Here is a 20,010-nt window from a genome sequence, read left to right as displayed (position 1 = left end):
TAGACCAAGCCTCAGGCTATGTGTACACTACAAATTACTACCTACATTGCTCAGGGGTGTGAATAATCCACATCCCTGAGCAATGCAAGTTATATTGACTTAAGCACCAGTATGTCAACCACCAGTCAACCTGTGGAACTCTTTGCCAGAGGATGTTGTGAAGGCCAAGACTATAATAGGGTTCAAAAAAGAACCAAATGAATTCATGGAGTATAGGTCCATCAATGGCTATTAGGCAGGATGGGCATGGATGGTGTCCCTAGCCTCTGTTTGCCAGAAGCTGGGAATAAGCGACAGGAAATAGATCACTTGATGATTACCTGTTCATTCCCTCTGGGGCACCTGGGTTTGGCCACTGTCAGAAGACAGGATACTGGGCTAGATGGGCCTTTGGTCTGACCCAGTATGGCCATTCTTATGGCAGCACTATATTAGTGGGAGATCTCCTGCTGCCACAGCCATCATCTCTATGGAGGCAGGCGTTATTAAGCAGATGGGAGAGAGCTCTCCCATTTGGCTTAGAGCATCTTCACCAGAAGCTCAGTCTATAATGATCACAATTAAGCCCCAGTCAACTGATGTACCTTGGTGTTACCATAATAAAAATAGCCAGATATATTTATAAACAGTGTTTGAAACCCAACTAGTGCAGCTGAGGAAATGAAATGGACTGAGAGCTACAATGAAACTGACAACTTATTTTCAGTGTCCAAGCTGAAATGTAACAGTCTGAACAGCAAAAGGCCAAGTTCATCCTAACAGAGACAGATAAGGAAGTTGTTTATATGGTCTTCCTACGGAAAGGGCCTCTTTGAAAGCCAGCCTCCTGCCTCTATCACAGATTTCAGAGACTGGTGGTGGCTGGGAGGGAGGCAACACATCAGATCAGCGACGGGGGGTCCTGGCGGAAACCCTCGAGATACCTACACAAGCCAGAGACGTCCAGCATGTTAGAGATGCCCCGGTCACACATGTCCACCTCGGGCTGGTTCTTCTCCCTACTCTCCTCCACGATCTTCTTCAGGGACTTGGACATGGCCTGGGTCAAAACACAAACAGCCGCTCGTGACGGGACTGCGCCCACTCACCCACCGAGCTGAGGTCAAGGGGGGCGGGGGGCGCAGAGACCCGCCGAGATGCGACGCCCAGGGCGCCCCGGCCGCGGGAGGCTCCTGGCTGCAGATCTGACCTCAGCCAAGGCAGCGTGTGGGGGGCAAGGGCGGGGGGTGCCCGCCCCCCCCAAATGCCAGCGCCCGGGGCAGCGGCTAGACCCTACCCAGGGCGGCCCGGCGCGGCAGCGGAGCGGGACCCCCGTGCCCTGAGGGACGCACTCCCCAGGGGCGCCCGGCCGGAAGGCGGAGCCGCTCCGGGACCCCCGAGACCACTCACCGGCGGGTGCTGCGGGCGGGCGGGGCCGAGCGGGAGAACGCGGGGCTGGCGGGGACACTGGCTGCCCGGGACACGCCCTGCTAACACACCGCCCACTCCCCCGCCCCCCAGCGCACGCAGGCGCACTAGCCCCCGGCTGGCCGGGGCAGCGGAAAGCTCTCAGCCCCAAATAAGGTGAATCGCTCCGGGGCCCGCTCCACCCCCACTTGGAATGCGCAGCTCCCGGCTGGCCAATCAGGGCCGGGTATCCCGCCAGCCAGCCAATGGCCGGGCCCGGGGTACGAGCGGAATGCGGTGTGCTGTGTGGCCGCGGGAAGGGAGTTTCCCAACCTGTTCGGCGCGCGCTCGGTGCTGGGAGGGAGGGGGAGCGGAGTGGGCAGCTGCTGCCAGGCTCCGCCCTGCTCACTTGCCCGGTGACCTCTCGGCATCCGCCCCCAGCGCAGCAATGGGGCGTCGGGGGCAACGAGAGGGGCAGGGCTGGAGCCCTGTGGCAAGCTGCGCCTCCCGTGTCGCTTGGTGCTCGCTCGCGCAGCCACAGGTTTGAGTAAACTTCTAAACAGCTGTTCCAGAGCCACGTGGCAAGAAACTTTCCCATGAGTTCGGAGTATTTGGTTTATTTACGTCTGGATTTAAAATAAGAGAAGGATGAAACAAGTGAGGGAAGATGTGTTTAGGGACGGGCCAGCACCAGTTTGCCTCACAAATACTTTCTAGCTTTTGATCAAACAGATTGAAGAACCATTCTGAAGTGTCCATTTGCTTTTGGGGAGAGAATAATTTTAAAGGATTTGCTCTTCATGTAAATAATTTTGAAATGTTCTTTGCCACATAGACATGCAACATAATGCAACCGAGCAATTTTGATCTTATGTATTAGTTATTCTTAGGATATATCTGCATCTAGTGGGAAGATGGAATAAAACTGAAGTACATAGTATGAAATTAGCAATGCTTTTTTGGAGCTGAAGCCTGTTGTTAATCTGTTGTCATATCAACATGCTAAAGCCCCAATCCTGTACTGAGAGTAACACGCATAGAGGTGGGCTGCACAGGGCCCCAGAATAGCTAAAGATGGCCCTGCTGGGACTTCACAGGAAGCCTGTGAGTTCCCAGCCCACCTTCCCAGTGGTCTCTCACTGAAGGGGCCTGGGAGGCAGGGACAAAGCAAGTGGTTTGTCTGGCCATGCTTTGAGGTCACCAAAAAATTTGTTGTGAGAACCCGTCTAGATACTATTGCCAAACAAATAATAATTATTGCAGTAAAGTTACTGTGCTGATCTCTGGTTTATAAGAGCAAGCTTCCAGAATTTTGTGTATATTTAATATTGAGTAGCAAAACACACTTCAAACAAGTCAATTTAACTGTTTATGATTGCATTTATCATATTACTATGTCCCCTTATGAATCACATTTCTATTACCTCTCATTTAATGTCAATAGGATATAGTCATAGTAACATAGGAAAGCTCATTTAGCAGTTCTATCAATGACTTTTCATTCTTCAAATCTTAGCCCTTAGAAATGTTCATCATATAGCTGTCTCTGATATCAGACCTTTGTAAGGTAACAATAATAAACAGAGGTGTATATTTAAAGCAAGCTAAACGTACTGTAATGTAAGGTGAAACTGTGACAAAGTGGGAATTTTTTGTAAAATTTTTATGAAGCCTGTGTGTGCCTCAGTTTCCACTGTGTGTTGCTGTGTTACTTAGGGAGTGGAAAAGGGCAAAGAGACATAGATATGAGTGTTGCGCAGCTGTCTGGATCTTGGTCCCCATATGAAGAGCCTCTGAGAAGACAGTGGTAAATCCAAGTGCTTGACTGACACCTAGCCACCAAGGACCCAGAGGGATATTGACTTTCCTGCCTTTCCTTAGAAAAGCTAAGCAACAATCCCCCAGCTCCAGATCAAAGGACTAGGGGGGTGGGTGAGGATAAGCCTTGGCTTTTGGAGGCAGTCAGGGCTCTGACTGATTCTGACCAGGGAGGTGAGATGGTCAGACAGAGCTTGAACAATGGAGTTCACTACAGCTTGGCTGGGACTGCACTACCCAGAATGGACTGTGCTTTAACCTTCATTCCTCTATGCCAGTGGCTCTAACCTTTTCAGACTACTGTACCCCTTTCAGGAGGTTGATTAGTCTTGCGTACCCCCAAGTTTCACCTCACTTAAAAACTATTTGCATACAAAATCAGACATAAAAATACAAAAGTGTCACTGCACGCTATTACTGAAAAATTGCTTACTTCCTAATTTTTACCATAGAATTATAAAATAAACCAATTGGAATATAACTATTATACTTACATTTCAGTGTATAGTCTATAAAGCAGCATAAACAAGTCATTGTCTATATGAAATTTTAGTTTGTACTGACTTCCCTAGTGCTTTTTATGTAGCTTGTTGTAAAACTAGGCAAATATCTAGATGAGTTGATGAACCCCCTGGAAGATCTCTGTGTACCCGCAGGCGTACACGTACCCCTGGCTGAGAACAACTGCTCTATGCTAACCCAAGGACTTCCTAAGATGTGTTCCAGATGACTAATAAACCCTGCTGTTTTACAGCGCTGTATGAATGTCACTGCAAATCCTGGTGAAATGCACTAGTCCCTGAAGAGAGTACAAATGTTCAGTTAGGGGTCTGTCTCAGTTGGACTCACTGAATGGCGCTCACAGTGTGAAGCAGGAGTGGTGCAGGCACAGAGGTCTAGTCTAAGGAGGCAGAGAAGCCACATGGCATACCCTGGAGAAAGTCAGGCACACGGAAAGGCTTCTTCCTAGAGCAGGAGTGGGCAAACTTTTTGGCGCGAGGGCCTCATCAGGCCCTCGGGCAAAACTGTATGGAGGGCCGGGTAGGGAAGGCTGTGCCTCCCCAAACAGCCTGGCTCCCACCCCCTATCCGACCCCTCCCACTTCCCACCGCCTGACTGCCCCCCTCAGAACCTCCGACCCATCCAACCCCCCCCACTCCTTGTCCCCTAACCACCCCATCCTGGGATTCCCTGCCCCTAACTGCCCCCGAGGCCGCACCCCATCCAACCCCCCTGCTCCCTGTCCCCTGACTGCCCTGAACCCTATCACCCCCCCTGACAGACCCCCCCAGGACTCCCACACCTATCCAATCCCCCCCATTGCTCATCCCTTGACCCCTATCCACACCCCTGCCCCCTGACAGGCCCCCCGGGACTCCTACGCTTATCCAACCCCCACCCATTCCCCATCCCCTGACCGCCCGTTCCAGAACCTCTGCCCCATCCAACCGCTCCCTGTCCCCTGACTGCCCCCCAGGACCCCCTGCCCCTTATCCAACCCCCTGTCCCCAGCCCCTTTACCATACCGCTCAGAGCGGCATGTCAGGCAGCCACGCCGCCCAGCCGGAGCTACACACTCTGCCGCTCTGCTCAGCAGGAGCCCGCGAGCCCCGCTGCCCAGAGCGCTGCCCGCACAGCAGTGTACGTGCTGGGGAACAGCAGGGGTGGGGCCGGGGGTAACCTCCCCAGCCAGGAGCTCAGGCAATGGGCAGGACAGTCCCGCAGGCCGGATGTGGCCCACGGGCCGTAGTTTGCCCACCTCTGCCCTAGAGACTGTTCCAAAGCTGGGGCTATAACACCGATCCTATGTATCAGTGACAGAAATACATGCACATTATTTGTGCTCTGCCAACTGCAATCACCAATGATTTGTGTGGAGGTTTGCAGTAGTGCAGTTACCGTAATACAGAAATAATGTATTGCGTACCTGCTCTCATGGTCTTTGTAAACTAGAGAGCAGTGTATACAGATGTGACAACAAACTATTCCTGGCAGCAATGTGAAAGCAGATAATCTTATTAAGCAATTTTTTTATGTCTTCAAATTATATAATACTATATTAATAACCACTGTGTAATTTATTGGGAAAAAAATTACATGATCAGGTTTGGTTTTCTTTGTGTTGTGCTGCACAGTAATTTTCAATAAGCATTTTACATTGCTCTGTATCTTCAGAGACGGAAACATTGCTCAGTAACAGCTTTTTTCTTTAAAGTCCTCTTCCTTAATTTGCAGGGGTATTTTTGTTGTGGTTTCTAGTGTTAGGGGAGAGCACTGTTGTTGTTTTTCCACCAGGACTGATAATTTATTCTGATTTTAGATCCTGATTATTTTTGTCAGCGACAGTTGCTTTAGATCAAATTAACCTTGTACCAAAAACTATATTCAACAGTCCTTGCGCGTTTTTCTGGAACTTTTATTTCTTCAAAGGAAATTGTGCATTTTATTTAATTATAAATAAAATCAGGCAAAATTACAAAACTATTGTGGTATTTTTAAAGTGGAACAAACTTCAAATCTGACTGGAAAAGTCAGCCATGACTAGTTTATTTTATAAGTTTCTTTTCATCCCATATAATTCTTTTCATCCCATCTTCTTTCTTTCACCAAAGTTCACTGATTTGTATAGTTTATTTCAAGTGAACAAATGCAGAGCACTATCAAAGTCCTTCTCTAGATCAGAAAAATGCATAATGTCAGAAACTGTTAATTAGTACAATGTTAAACATGATTTTGTCCTAATTGTATACAAGGACTTTCATGTTTAGGCATGTGTTTGCGGTTGTGGTAACTGTAGGGGGTGGGGGGCCAAAGGCCGAGGCTAGAAAATTTAGGGCCATCTTCTGGCCTGAGATTCCCATTTTTACACCAGGTCAGACAGCCCATCTCCCTCATCACATGGAAAACTTCCAAAAATGTATTTTAAGGAACTGATCAGCTTAACAGCTTTTCTCCTCTTTATTTTGTGTGTGACTGTGTAGTTATGAAGTGAGAATTTTCTGATGTTGGCAAGACCCATAAACAACAAGGGTAGATGACTTAAATTTCCCCTTATAGATCTGCACATTGGCCTCACTTGCCAGTCCATTCCAGAGATTCTTAATGAATATTGGATTGTGACAAAGTGTGTGGGAGTTATATGATGTGAACCAGCAGCCACTAGATATTATGCTGAGACGATTTTTCACTTGCGACTAAAGCAGGCAATTGGACTCGGAGAGAACTTTGAACTTGGAGAAGTAGGGAGCTGTTTGCCTGCCCTTCTGGTCACAGAGACCAACACAATTGAAGTCAAAATTGAAAGACTATTCCTCTGTATGTCCTATTCTGAAGTTACATTTATTGAACAAGTTGTCTGAGAAATCAGAGTTACTGCTACATACACCATTTAGTTTCTGTATTTTGCTTATAAATAAGCAGTTTAAATTTTAAAATAGATTTGAGAAGCTTCAAGAGGTTAATATCTCAATGAAAATTATAAGTGTGTGTGAAGTCTAAAGCCTCAATCCTGCAGCCACTTAGACACATGGTAAATTTAATCATGTGAGTCATCCCATGGACTTTAATGGGACTACTCAAGTGCATACAATTAAGCATATGCTCAAGTGCTTTGCTGGATCAAGGTCTTAAATAAAATGGATAGTTTTTGAAAGTACTCAGTCCTGTGAATTCAATAGAACTACTAACATAAGTAAAGTTACTCATGTAAATATTTACAAGATGGGGACTGTTTCTGAAAAAGATTAGCTTTATCCAAACATACTTGAAATGATGGTTGAGGTTTTCAAAGCTGATTAATTAATTAGTTTATATGTCTAAATCCCCTAATCAGATTTGAAAGTATTTTTTTTTATTTGAGATTTTCCTAGCACCTCAGATGCTGTATATTTTGTGTTCATCTTTTCTGTGTAACAATTTTTTTATGATGGTAAGATACAAAACACATTTTTGTACATATTTTTAGAAAATTACTTGCTTATAGAACATGTATTTCAAATCTTGTAGCATATTTTAAAAAAATCATATTATATTTCAAATACTAACATCCAGCACATTTTCACAGTTGTGTGTAAAGAAGCAGATATTCTTTTAAGTATAAAAGGAGGTCACATTTGTTTGAAATAATTCTAAATGCACAACTATATTTACAGTAATTTACTTTTATTATAGTGATCACAGTCATATCTCAAAAAGTCACTTTATGCCCTAATGTGTCTGCAACATAGCTAAGTACTGAGGGACTGTACTTCCTTGGAATAATGGTTCTAGCTGATCCAAGTTAACTGGAAGCCTGATGGTAAAGTTGCATAGTCAGCATGGAATTTTATGAAGACTTGATGTGATGTAGCAATAAATGAAGCAATGTTTGTATCCTAAAGAGAAAAAGAATATTAAAAAGCCAATTCACATCTTTAAACATTACCCTATGACAATATAATTCGGTATAAGCAGAGCCAGTCTGATATGCAGGCTCCCCATTTATCCATTAAAAAGCCACATGTGGTTTAAAAACTGTGGTCCCAATTTTTAGTTCATTCATTGCTGCACTTGGCACTGCAGCATAGCAGGTGGATTTTGCCCACAGGCTGTTACCAGCATCATTTGGAACACACACAAAGCAGATGAGTTCTGAGAAAAAAAAGTCTAGATGCAGCCCAGTAGATGTCACTATAATGTCTCCATTTGAAAAGACTAGAGGGCTTCCTAATAGAATGCAACAGAAGCCCAGTTTATTCAGCTTTATTTATTGTTCATGTATAATTGCTTTCAGAGTTAGGTAAGCAATTTTAAATATCAAATGAGCGACAATTACTTTGAAAGAACTACTACACCAAAATAAAGAATACATACCATCCCACAGTATGGTCCAGTCGGTGGATAGCTCGCATCTGGCCCATTGTAAAGTATCAGGTAGTTCCTAGTACAGTCACCTGGGTCATCAATGCTGATGAAAACAAAGTTAACTGTAACAATTCGTCCCTTGGGAGCAATAATGATCCATTCACAATCAGTATTGTTCTGGTAAGTTGCAGGATAGTCAGGGCTGGCAAATGAACCAGTGTTTCCATATAAGGTTCCTCCACATCCTGGAAACAGAGGGTATTCATTAGTTCTAAATGTTTATTTCTACAAAATACTGTACAAAGCAGTTGCTTTATACCAATATTTTTATAGGTTCTTTTCCATGGTGTTAGCACTCAGGGATGTGGGAGATAGAATGGTCTGGAAGAATGGAGAGAGACAAGATGTGTGAGGTAATATCTTTTATTGGAGCAACTTCTTTTGGTGATGGAGAAAAGCTTTCAAGCTTACGCAGAGCTCTTCTTCCGGTTTGGGAAATGTACTCAGACTGTCACAGCTAAACAAGGTGGAAGAGATTGTTCAGCATAAGTAGTTAACATATTTCAAGGGACCATTCAAGGTGAAATGGCCTATTAATACCTCTCGAATCACAGGGAAGAAAGTGTGGGGAAGCAGCGGTGGTAGGGTTGTTAGTGGGTTATAGATTGTTATAATAAGTCATAAATCGAGTGTCTCTATTCAGTCCATGATTTTCAGTGTCTATCAGAGTTATAAATTTAAGATCCCAGGCTTGTCTTTTGAAAGAGTTGTGCAGGTTTCCTTTGAGGATGAGGACTGATAGATCAGATATAGAGTGATCACTTTGGGAAAAGTGTTCACACACAGATCATGTAGTGTTTTTATCTTTTTATCATTTCCCTGTGTGAGTTCATTCGAGAGCATAGTGATTGTCTGGTTTCACCCCCATTGTAACCATACAGCAGTGGTGGGCAACCTGCGTCCCGCGACCAGCTTGCGCCGCTTCCCGCAGCTCCCGTTGGCCGGGAACAGTAAACCACAGCCATTGGGAGCTGTGGATGGTCAATGTAAACAAACTGTCTCACGGCCCACCAGTGGATTACCCTGATGGGCCACGTGTGGCCCATGGGCCGCAGGTTGCCCAGCACTGCCATACAGGGTATCATCAAACAACTACAACCCATACTTGATGGGGGCCCTATCCCGAAAGAAATCTTTTCTGAACCGCCTCCTCTGGCCTTCAAACAACCCACCAACCTCTCCAAGATCATCATCAGAAGCAAGCTCCCCACAAACCAGGACACACCAAAGCAGCACCAGACCCTGTCGGAATAAGAGATGCAAAACCAGCAGACATATCTCCACTGCTACAATGATCAGCACCCTCCCACGCCTTTCAAGATCCCTGGGTCCTACACATGCCTATCACAACAAGTGGTGTTCCTCATCCAGTGCACTAAATGCCCCAATAGCAACAATGTGGGTGAAACCAGACAATCACTACACACTGGAATGAACTCACACAGGAAAATGATAAAAGGGTGGAGTGGAAGGGACGGACCAGCTACTTCTCACGCCGGCCGCTCTGGGTAGCTGCTCTGTGCAGCGTAGCAGCCCACCCTGCCTTCTCCGCTCCCTGCCCGGGCCTGTCTGCTGGGGACAGGGGCCAAGCGAGCTGGAAACTTGCTGAGGGAAGGGAGGCTCTGACCGCTCGGCCCCTGTCCCTGGCAGCTGGTCCTGGGCAGGGAGCAAAAGGGGTGGGGCGGGCTGCTGCCTCCCCAGCCAGGCTCTCTCTCAGGTAGCCGTCACCCTGCACAGAGGCAGCAACTGGGAGCAGCCAGCTTCAGTTGCGTGAGAAGCGGCTCCCTCCTGCTGCCAGGGAGGGTAGCCAAACATGCAAAAAAACCAAAACAAAACAAAAAAAAACCCTACCCCCCACTCCCACAGGTAACTCTGGTGGAGCGGGGCGAGTGCAGCAGCCCAAGGCTGGGCACAGAGCAGGGAGGTCACTGGGCAGAGGAGACGCATGGGGCGGTCACGTGTTCTCCCCTTTAGATTGTACCCCCTAGTATTGGGAGGCACAAGTTGTCTATGGGCCATAATGGGGTTCAATGGGGAGTTTTACCTAAAACTGATGGCATTCAATGATCTATTTATTTGGCTGATTTGACACAGAATAACCTAAAATGAAAAAGATGGTATTCAATTTTCCCAGCTCCCTAAAATAACTGACATAATCTAAGGCTAGTCTGGATAACGTTTAGTTTAACCTCTTGTTCACTGAATTAAAAATGCTGTGCCTTTCAACCTTCAGACCTATTATTCTGTTCAAGTGCTAGATGTGATTACCAAGTTATCACTGCCTTACCAGTTGGTGATGAAGTCCAAGTGATCTCAAATCCATCGCGAGCAACTAAAATATCACTCTTGAAACGCAGGTATACCACATGATTTTTAGGGAAGATTGGATTGGGCACAGTATTTCCGCAATACCTGCCAAGTAGTGGGGAACCCGCATCACTACCATTTCTGACCTTTAAAGGAATAAAACCCATTGTTAACATTTCATTCATTTTCATGGTGTACAAGGAAACAAGCCACAAGCAGGGAGCAAAGGATTTGTGATTTTTATGTATGGCACAACAGAAACTTCAGTTGTGCCATACATAAAAATCACAAATGTATTTTTCTATCTTACTGCAAGTTGCTGCTCAGAAGGGAGAGAAGGCAGTTAACCAGTCTCTCTAGGCTTTCTAAATGACTGCACAGAACAAAAATTTTAAGCTAATCTTTATGGTATAGTACATTTTCCTTTTAATGAGAGTTGGTTGCGTAAGGCCTAAGCTTAATATATTTAAAATATACCCCTATATGTTTTGCTCCTGTTGAAAAATCTTAATATCTCAGATATGTGAAGACTGCCTCTTCATCCTGCTAGACTGAAAGCAGAGATGGGGTCATACTACAGAGTTCAAACCCATCTCTAGAGGAGGGTGAAGTAAGGAGTGTAACAGAGGAGAAATGAAAACTAGATCCTTCCACAAAATAAACTTCTGATTTCTGGCATCTGAACAATTTCCATTAGAAACTTAAGGATATATATGGTAAAACTGTCACCACTCTCAAAAAGAATGAGAAAATGGCTTTATGTGGCTGATAGGAATCTTTCTCCTCAATCCAGAAAACACCTTTTCAGCTACCCTACATCTTCCACTACAGATCACGCATCTACTATTTTAGTACATTTTTTAAGAGATTTTAGCACTTATGTGCTGGCTGATCAGTCTGAGTCCATAGATCTGTTTTTCCACAGATGTTAACATCAAATGTAAATTACACCATCTTGAAGTTTGCTCAATGCCTAGCAGACAGTGACACCTGAATGAGGAGCAGCGAGCTGATGATGAAATTATCTAGACATCTATTTTAGAATTTTATACTGCCATCCATCACTGTAGTATTTGAGCACTATTGCTATCAATTTTACACTGAAGGTGAAGTCTCTAATGTCCATTTAGGTAGGGCTTGAGCCAAACCTATTGAAGTAAAACGAAAGACTCCTGATTTCCATGGGTCGTGAATCAGGTGCATAATAGATAATTTCTCAGTACCTCTAAGAAATCCAAAGAACACCGGCTGCTGCCCTCCAAATTGAAAGCATGGAAAAAAAGAGAAATGGTGTGATTTGGAGGAGCTTGTAGAATGATGGTACAATCCAAGTTATTGGGATGGAGACCAGGCCAGCCAGGGCTCTTCAGATAACCAAATGACTGATTATATTCTCTGCTGCAACCTGTGTGGGGCGGGCGGGGGGGAAGAGGTGGGCAAGGGGAGGAGGAAAAACAAAACATTTGTAAGCCTTACAAATTTCTGTGTCTTGCTTGTTTACTCTCCATAGTGAACAAAGAATCTGTAGGCATATGCCTTAAAAACTTCTTCAAGGCTTACCTGCAGTCTGATAGGTAAACCTGACTCTGTTATCAATCATGTATTCCTCTGATTTGAAAGTCACAATAGCAGTCCGACCATAAGAATAAAACTCAGGGACTACAAAAGTTTCAGTGCCACAGAATCTATTGACCTGTCCATGGTTACCCTGGAATTAAATAAATATAAGTAACTTACAAATTGCAGTTAAATGGTAATTCCCTTTAACTACCTACTGTTGGGTGATCTTACTGCAATCTGATATGTTGCCATATTAAAATCTGATTAAAAATCTTGTCTTTCAAATCCACTCTTATGCAAAGTAAACTCAGCATCATCAACTCTCTGGATGGACAGTTTATACTCTCACCACACACTTTTTTTGTATATTTCACATTAAAAAAAAGGGGAAAACTCAACTAAACGGGTGTTTAAATCCAAGTTTACATTATAGAGTGTTTTGCTTCTGTCTTGCCAGAGCAGCATTTTATAAAGGCATTATGTATCAGAGGGGTAGTCCTGTTAGTCTGTATCTACAAAAACAATGAGGAGTCTGGTGGCACCTTAAAGATTAATAGATTTATTTGGGCCTAAGCTTTCATGGGTAAAAAACCCACTTCTTCAGATGCATGGAGTGAAAATTACAGATACAGGAATAAATATATATTGGCACATGAAGAGAAGGGAGTAACCTTACAAGTGGAGAACCAATATTGAAGGCCAATTCAGTCAGGGTGGATGTGGTCCACTCCCAATAATTGATGAGGAGGTGTCAAAACCAAGAGAGGGAAAATTGCTTTTGTAGTGAGCCAGCCGCTCCCAGTCCCTATTCAAGCCCAAATTGATGGTGTTAAGTTTGCAAATGAATTGTAGCTCTGCAGTTTCTCTGTGAAGTCTGTTTTTGACGTTTTTTTGCTGAAGTATGGCTAGTTTTAAATCTGTTATTGAGTGTCCAGGGAGATTGAAGTGTTCTCCTACTGGCTTTTGTATGTTACCATTCCTGATGTCTGATTTGTGTCCATTTATTCTTTTACATAGAGACTGTCCAGTTTGGCCAATGTAGTAGATGTGCAGGTGAATGAGCCTCTGATGGTGTACCTGGTGTGATTGGGGCCTATGATGGTGTCGCTAGAGTAGATATGGGGACAGAGAAGGCAACAGGGTTTGTTACAGGGATTGGTTCCTGGGTTAGTGTTTCTGTGATGTGGTGTGTAGTTGCTGGTGAGTATTTGCTTCAGGTCGGGGGGCTGTCTGTAAGCAAGGACTGGCCTGCCTCCCAAGGCCTGTGAAAGTGGGGGATCATTTTCCAGGATAGGTTCTAGACCGTTGATGATGCGCTGGAGAGGGGCTGTACGTGATGGCCAGTGGTGTTCTGTTATTTTCCTTGTTGGTCCTGTCCTGTAGAAGGTGACTACTCAATAACAGATTTAAAAGTAGCCAATCTTCAACAAAAAACCTTCAAAAACAGACGTCAAAGAGAAACTGCAGAACTACAATTCATTTGCAAACTTAACACCATCAATTTGGGCTGGAATAGGGACTGGGAGTGGCTGGCTCACTACAAAAGCAATTTTCCCTCTCTTGGTATTGACACCTCCTCGTCAATTATTGGGAGTGGACCACATCCACCCTGACTGAATTGGCCTTCAACATTGGTTCTCCACTTGTAAGGTTACTCACTTCTCTTCATGTGCCAGCATATATTTATGCCAGTATCTGTAATTTTCACTCCATGCATTTGAAGAAGTGGGCTTTTTTACCCACGAAAGCTTAGGCACAAATACATCTGTTAGTCTTTAAGGTGCCCCCAGACTCCTCCTTGTTTTTATAAAGGCATTATCTTTGTCATCAGTAGCTAGTTGCAATAGTCCATGTTCTATATGTTCTTGGGTAACATGTATAAACATTCAAGAAAAACATCCTTTTTTACTATTAAATGTAATGTATCATTTTGCTACAATATTTTCACAGTGTAAAAATTTGAATTTTAACTGCATTTTGATTAGTGATGGTAATAGGTAAACCAACGGAGCTTGGGATCCGGGTTAAAGGCTTACTGCTGTATTCCTGACATTTTTATGTATACTTTTTTTTACAGATCACACTCTAACATTTCCATAAAAGTAATGTAATATCTAAATATGTTAAAAATTGACCTGCAACCACCACTAGAGGGCAACAAAAAATTAACAGTTGTTTTCATGCCCAAATTGAAACAAAGAAGGTTTAGTCAAATTTAATACAATGGAAACAAACTGTTTCTTTCTGTGCCTTTTCCATAAACACCACTATTTGCAAGAATATTTGTTTTTATCATGATTCTTGAATAATACGATATAAAGTCTGTTTATGAAAGCCTGCTGTTGAGCATGGCTTGGTGTAATTATGAGAAGTAACATAGTACACAGTGAGTGAAATGTTCCATGTGCACAGGATTTGCATAAGGCCACTTATGAGATTTAAGTGATAGTGCATAATGACTTGTATGGGCCCCCTGTGTAAGAATGAATTTAATACAGTATCATTAACACAATGACTCGCAGTACCCCCAAACAGTGATCCTTCTCTTCTCTCTGCTCCAAACAAGGTGAGAGCTAGATGGTTGCTACTAACTTTGTTTGCCCAGTGACATGAATTGTGCATGTCTTACCATTGTTGGGTCCTGGAACTCTAGATAATTCTGAGAGCAGTCCTGGTTGGCATGGAGGTGGAATGCCTCTACCACCAGTTTGACATGCTGCTGTGGCGGGGCGTCAATGATCCATGTGCAGACAGTAAATGGTGGATAGGCATTTGGAAAATTAGGTGACATTGCGGTCTGTGGGGTAGAAGTTGCATTATATGTTCCGCCACACAATCCTATTGGAAGCAATAACAACTTAATTAATTGTATCTCGATACCACAAGGCGTGTGAAAAAGCTGTCCACCTCAGCAAAACTGCTTAATTGTTTATTGGAATTCGTTATGATTTCACATTGATCTTTTGATGATTTTTTAGATGCAAAGTATAAATAGAAAACACTCTGATCACGGTGTCAAGCTACATCTATCAATCTCTGTGCCTGCATATGTTCTACATGTAGAGAAATGTTTGTTTTCCATATTCTCATGATACATATTAACCCTCTATGGTGAATTTTTCTCATTTTGCCCCTGAGCAGTGGTTTTCAAACTATTGTACTGGTGACCCCTTTCACATAGCAAGCCTCTGAGTGTGACCTCTCTTATAAATTAAAAACACTTGTTTCTATATTTAACACCATTATAAATGCTGGAGGCAAAGTGGGGTTTGGAATGAAGGCTAACAGCTCGTGACCCCTCCATGTAAAACCTCGTGACCCTCTAAGGGGTCCCAACCCCCAGTTTGAGAACCCCTGCTCTTGAGGCTGACAACCATCCTGCAATCAAAAGAGACGGAACTGCAGCTGGAGTCCAGTGATACTGCTTTTAATTTGGTCATAGACGTTTTGCAGAGTTATGCAAAGTGCACCTACCCACTACCTACACATTTCTCTTTGGGGTAAATAAATAAATAAATAAAATACTTACGATCCACAATGGCGTAGGTAGCATTGAAACCTGCCCTTTGCACAGAACTATCTGTGACAAACTTCACCATCAAGAAGTTATTGGTAGAAAGAAATGGAGCTGGCACGATGGACCCACAAAATGTGCCAGCTAAATTGGCATTTTCATTATCTCCATCATACAGCTAAAAGGGGAGAAAACACTGGATATCTCACTAATATTTTTGGCACTTGTGCTATTAAATATAAACATATTCATAAATAGATTAACAAAAGTCTAGTTCTCTGAACCCTTATTTGACTTTACAGTTTTAAGACCCTTTCCTTCCATTACAAGAAAGGAAGATACTCTTGGGCTTTCACTAAAAATTGCTGATTATCATACTTCACATCTTCAGATAAGCTAATTATCTTAGAAAGTGTGATCTAATTATTTTAGATCCCTAATTCAAGAAAGCAGCCAAAAATTCAAACTTTTTGGTTGGGGTGGGGGAGTTCATTTTTTGATGAAGACACAAACATTTTCAATGAAAATGATTTTACAAAAGTGTCCATTTAATTGAATAGCAATTTTCCGTCAAAAATATTTTGGTGGAAAATTCTTTTCAAGATCTACAGTATACCCAACTTGATGCTGGGCACCAGCATTTCAGAACGTCCTGCTATGTGTCCTGCCTACTATGTACGCATATACAACAGAATGGAGTCAAGACATGAGGATCCATTATCTGGATTTGCCTTTTCATACGTTTTAAATTAAGAAGTGCTTTCAAACAGTTTGGTAGGATAAAGTAATTCTTCAAGTGTTCTTTTAAAGTATTTGACTTTGTCTGCAGTGTAAGTTCTATTTTGTTTGTGGCATTTTATATACACCTCTACCCCAATATAACGCGACCCAATATAATATGAATTCAAATATAATGTGGTAAAGCAGTGCTCCAGGGAGGTGGGGCTGCGCACTCCGGCGGATCAAAGCAAGTTCGATATAACACGGTTCGATATAACACAGCAGTAAGATCTTTTGGCTCCCGAGGACAGCGTTATATCGGGGTAGAGGTGTATTAAGTAGGCTACACATTTATACTTACAATTCAGTTAAATCCTGAAAGTGAAACCTATCCCCATTGACGTCAATGGCAAAATTCCCCTTGACTTCCCAGGGGCCCGGATTTCACCTTGAGTCCTTCAATAATTTATCATACTGAAGAACTTTCATTTTCAAAACAAGCAATTTAATTTCTTTGTGAAGATCTCCCTCTACTGATTAAATTTAAATTCTCTGATCCAACATATTGAACAAAGTCATTTATATATGTCATGATTAGATTAGAACACGGATTCTCTTACATTGACATAATCATATCTGCATATCTGAGACGATCGTGCTTCAAGAACAAATGAGGTGAAGGTGAGGTTGATCAGCTTGTTTACAGATGCAGCTATGATCCAAACACATTCCAAGTTTTTGTCATACGTGCCATCCATGTCAGAGTCTGGAGAGCCAAAGCTGTAACTTGAATTTGTCAAATAACCACCGCAGCCATGCTGAGGCCCTGTGAAACAAGCAGAAATAATTCAATAAGGCCTGATAGTTACTTACAGTTGAAACCTTATTTTAATTTCACATCCCACATTTTTCTGTCAGACACAATAATATTTAATTGCCTACCAAACAAGGCTATTGTGTGGACTATTTGAATGATTAAAGTGCTTGCTTTGAACACAAACAGCGCTATCTGAATGTGAATCACGATCAGGTATGGCAGACTGGCAAGCGATTGACACATACAGTACATCTGGTTTATTCCATACATATTTCTCTGCTATGCTTTAGTAATAAAGGAGTATCTATTAAAATTCCTAAGAATGAATAAAATCTAGGGAAGGTATAGAATAATGATGTCATGGGTCAAATTGTCAAGAGCTCCTAAGTCATTTAGGTGCTTCTGTACATGTTACCCAATAAGAATATAGTAAATAAAGACATATTTAAAACATCTGCTTAGCCTGAGGGGACGTTATCTGACTGCTTGATAAGACAGTCTGATCTTCCCAGTCTCCAAAGAAGCTGCTAAAGAAATAAGAAGCAGAATGGAAACCATGGTTTTCAAAAGAGACTAGTTATTCCTGGTGCCTCAGGTTTTGAGTTCTTAGTTAGAGATACCTTAAAGGAACTTGATTTTCAGAGGGTGGGTGCTCAGCACTTCCTGATGATCAGGCCCCAGTAAGGTGCTTCTCAGTGAGCATCCATTACTAATCACTTTTGAAAACCTTGTCCTTTAAAAAGCTTTTTGAAAAGGAAGTAGGGAGGTAGAGGACAGAAAAACAATAGAAGCACAGTGGCTAAAAGACAGTTCAGTATAATTCTTACCAGCTGCTCAGTTTCTTACGTAAAGTGTGGGAAGAGCTGTAGTTCTTTCAAATGGACTTTTTATGCATCCTCTAGAAAGAATTCTTGGACAGTAGGGGGCACTTTGACGTTGAAAATCTAGCTAATGCTACCCTTCCCCCATGTATGTGGAGTTAGTACATTCTTGCCCAGATTTTCAGATCTGGGTGCCTAATGTGAATTATGAGATCTATACGCAGGCACAGGATTAGACACCGCCTGATTTTCAGAAGTGCTGAATTTCAGGAGGACTTGCAGCTGCACAGCACCTTTGAAAAATCAGGCCACTTTTAATTAGATATTTATATCTATGTCCTTAACTTTAGTTACCCAGATTTGAAATTTCCTCCCCGTAATTTATTAAAACGTGATAAGTCAAGTGGCTTTTAGACAGAGATGATTATCCAGTAGATTGGGCACACCTTTATTAACCTCTAATCCATTCCCCACCCAAGTAAAAAGTACAGAATATTTGCAGGGACATTTGCTTGCATCTATTGTATATTCTAGTTTCCTGGTGCTGAACCAGTTCAAAAGGCACTAGTTAAAATCAACCAGCTTGTTAAAATCACGCATCTTTCTCTGATCTCTTTGGGGATTCTTGTTTGATTATCTAACTCACACACTGGAATATAGTAGACATTGCTAATGCTTTTGCTAGAGTCTCATCAAGAATGCCTGAAAATTTTGCAAGATGGGCAGTAACAGTCTATCATCTCCCACAATGAATGCTTTTACAACAGGAAGATAAGCAAAATAATTTACTTTTTGTGGCTAAGCAACAAATGTACTTAGATCCAGAATCTCATTTGCATGTATAAAATAAGACTTTCTTTCTGACAGCAGATGTCTTAACCTTGACACACTGATACATTTCCAAGCATATAAATCTAGGCACCGCCTGAGCTAGTGTTACAAAAGGATAGTTCTGGAGTAAAATCAGCCTCCAGTCATCAGTATTGCATCAGTATCCGTGTGCTAGAGGCAAGAGTTCTGCAAGACTGCAATAATTAAACCAGTGTGACTAAGGATAAAAGTCATCCTGCTGTTCCAACTGAAGCTGGGAAAACTCCATGCAAACAGAAGTTGATTTAAAAAAAAAAATCCTATCCCACTGAGGCACTGGAGACTTCTTTATCACTAGTAATGAATAGGGAACACTTATAATGGGAACAGAATGAAAAAGACAAGGATTAGTTGGATCTAATCCAGTTTTGTGTAGTAAAGAATCACACATTTGGACGAGTCCTAAAGTAACTGTATTTCTAATGCAGAACGTTAGAACAAAGAGAGGGGAAATGGGACCAATTAATTCGGAGTCCAAAAAGATACTTAGGAAAACTAAATCATCAGAGGGGAGAGTGCTTGTGGGGTGGGGTGCTGCTTTGCTACTTCCTTCTGACTGTTAGTACTTTTTCAGGATAAATACACTCTTTTGAAATAAAGTTTATTAGGGCTTGATCCTGCAAGAGGCTAAGTACTTTGGCCCTGATCTACCAAAGCACTTAAGGACATACTCAATTTTAAGCAAGTAGGTAGTCCCACGAAAGCCAATGGGATTGAGTCCCGAGTGATCACAGAAGATAGACTAGTATCGGAGGGGTAGCAGTGTTAGTCTGGATCTGTAAAAGCAGCAAAGAGTCCTGTGGCACCTTATAGACTAACAGACGTATTGGAGCATGAGCTTTTGTTGGTGAACACCCACTTCATCGGATGCAACAGAAGATAGACTGACTCACACAGCGCTCAGAGTTGTCAGATTTGCTAGCACGGAATTTTACAGAATATTATCACAACTTACATGGATACCTAAAGTGGAAACCAGCCAAGATGTCAAGTAGCCTGCATCAACCAAAACGCAGAGCACTACCTGTTGAAAAGCTATTTATCTGTGGTAGGGTTTTCTTCAGTTCAATGGAGCAGTGACAGGTTTTATATCTGCTGAGGATCTGCCCTAGGTGTCTGATTTGTCTCTCTTTTGGGCCTCCCTCCTCATCGTTACAAAGTTGCTATTGATGACCAATCACATATGTCCATGAGGGATTTTTCAGCTGCCCATTCTTTTTGAGCAGCCAGTAATTTGTTCTTTAACTGTCCGCTTCTCCTTTTCTCATCTGCCCAGCATGGAGCCATTTGTGCAT

The 20,010-nt window shown here is 42.8% G+C and overlaps 2 protein-coding genes across 15 annotated transcripts in view; both read right to left on the bottom strand.

The window, feature by feature from the left end:
* The window catches only part of RSU1 (Ras suppressor protein 1), a 190,241-nt gene extending 188,716 nt beyond the window's left edge, over positions 1-1,525 (bottom strand). For 10 of the 13 annotated variants that reach the window (XR_005595240.1, XR_005595241.1, XR_005595243.1 and 7 more), the window contains exons 1-2: positions 1,390-1,525; positions 928-1,039 (exon numbers count right to left, since the gene is read on the bottom strand). Coding sequence is in view for 9 of the 13 variants with exons in the window: in XM_039528010.1 (XP_039383944.1) it covers positions 928-1,036 (109 nt within the window). In the remaining 4 variants the exon portion in view is untranslated. The other 3 variants (XM_039528015.1, XM_039528009.1, XM_039528005.1) reach the window with 3 other exon arrangements.
* Positions 1,526-7,276: 5,751 nt separating this feature from the next.
* The window catches only part of CUBN (cubilin), a 189,659-nt gene continuing 176,925 nt past the window's right edge, over positions 7,277-20,010 (bottom strand). For both annotated transcript variants that reach the window (XM_039526922.1, XM_039526923.1), the window contains 8 exons: positions 16,828-17,033; positions 15,503-15,665; positions 14,603-14,811; positions 11,974-12,121; positions 11,637-11,818; positions 10,394-10,559; positions 8,056-8,291; positions 7,277-7,577 (listed from right to left, as the gene is read on the bottom strand). In XM_039526922.1, coding sequence (XP_039382856.1) covers positions 7,470-7,577; positions 8,056-8,291; positions 10,394-10,559; positions 11,637-11,818; positions 11,974-12,121; positions 14,603-14,811; positions 15,503-15,665; positions 16,828-17,033 — 1,418 coding nt within the window. In that variant the 3' untranslated portion in view covers positions 7,277-7,469. The remainder of the gene's footprint in view (positions 7,578-8,055; positions 8,292-10,393; positions 10,560-11,636; positions 11,819-11,973; positions 12,122-14,602; positions 14,812-15,502; positions 15,666-16,827; positions 17,034-20,010) is intronic.

This window comes from Mauremys reevesii, linkage group 2, assembly GCF_016161935.1.
Source record: "Mauremys reevesii isolate NIE-2019 linkage group 2, ASM1616193v1, whole genome shotgun sequence".
Classification (NCBI taxonomy): Eukaryota; Metazoa; Chordata; order Testudines; family Geoemydidae; genus Mauremys; species Mauremys reevesii.
This window is presented reverse-complemented; position numbering and strand designations above follow the sequence as displayed.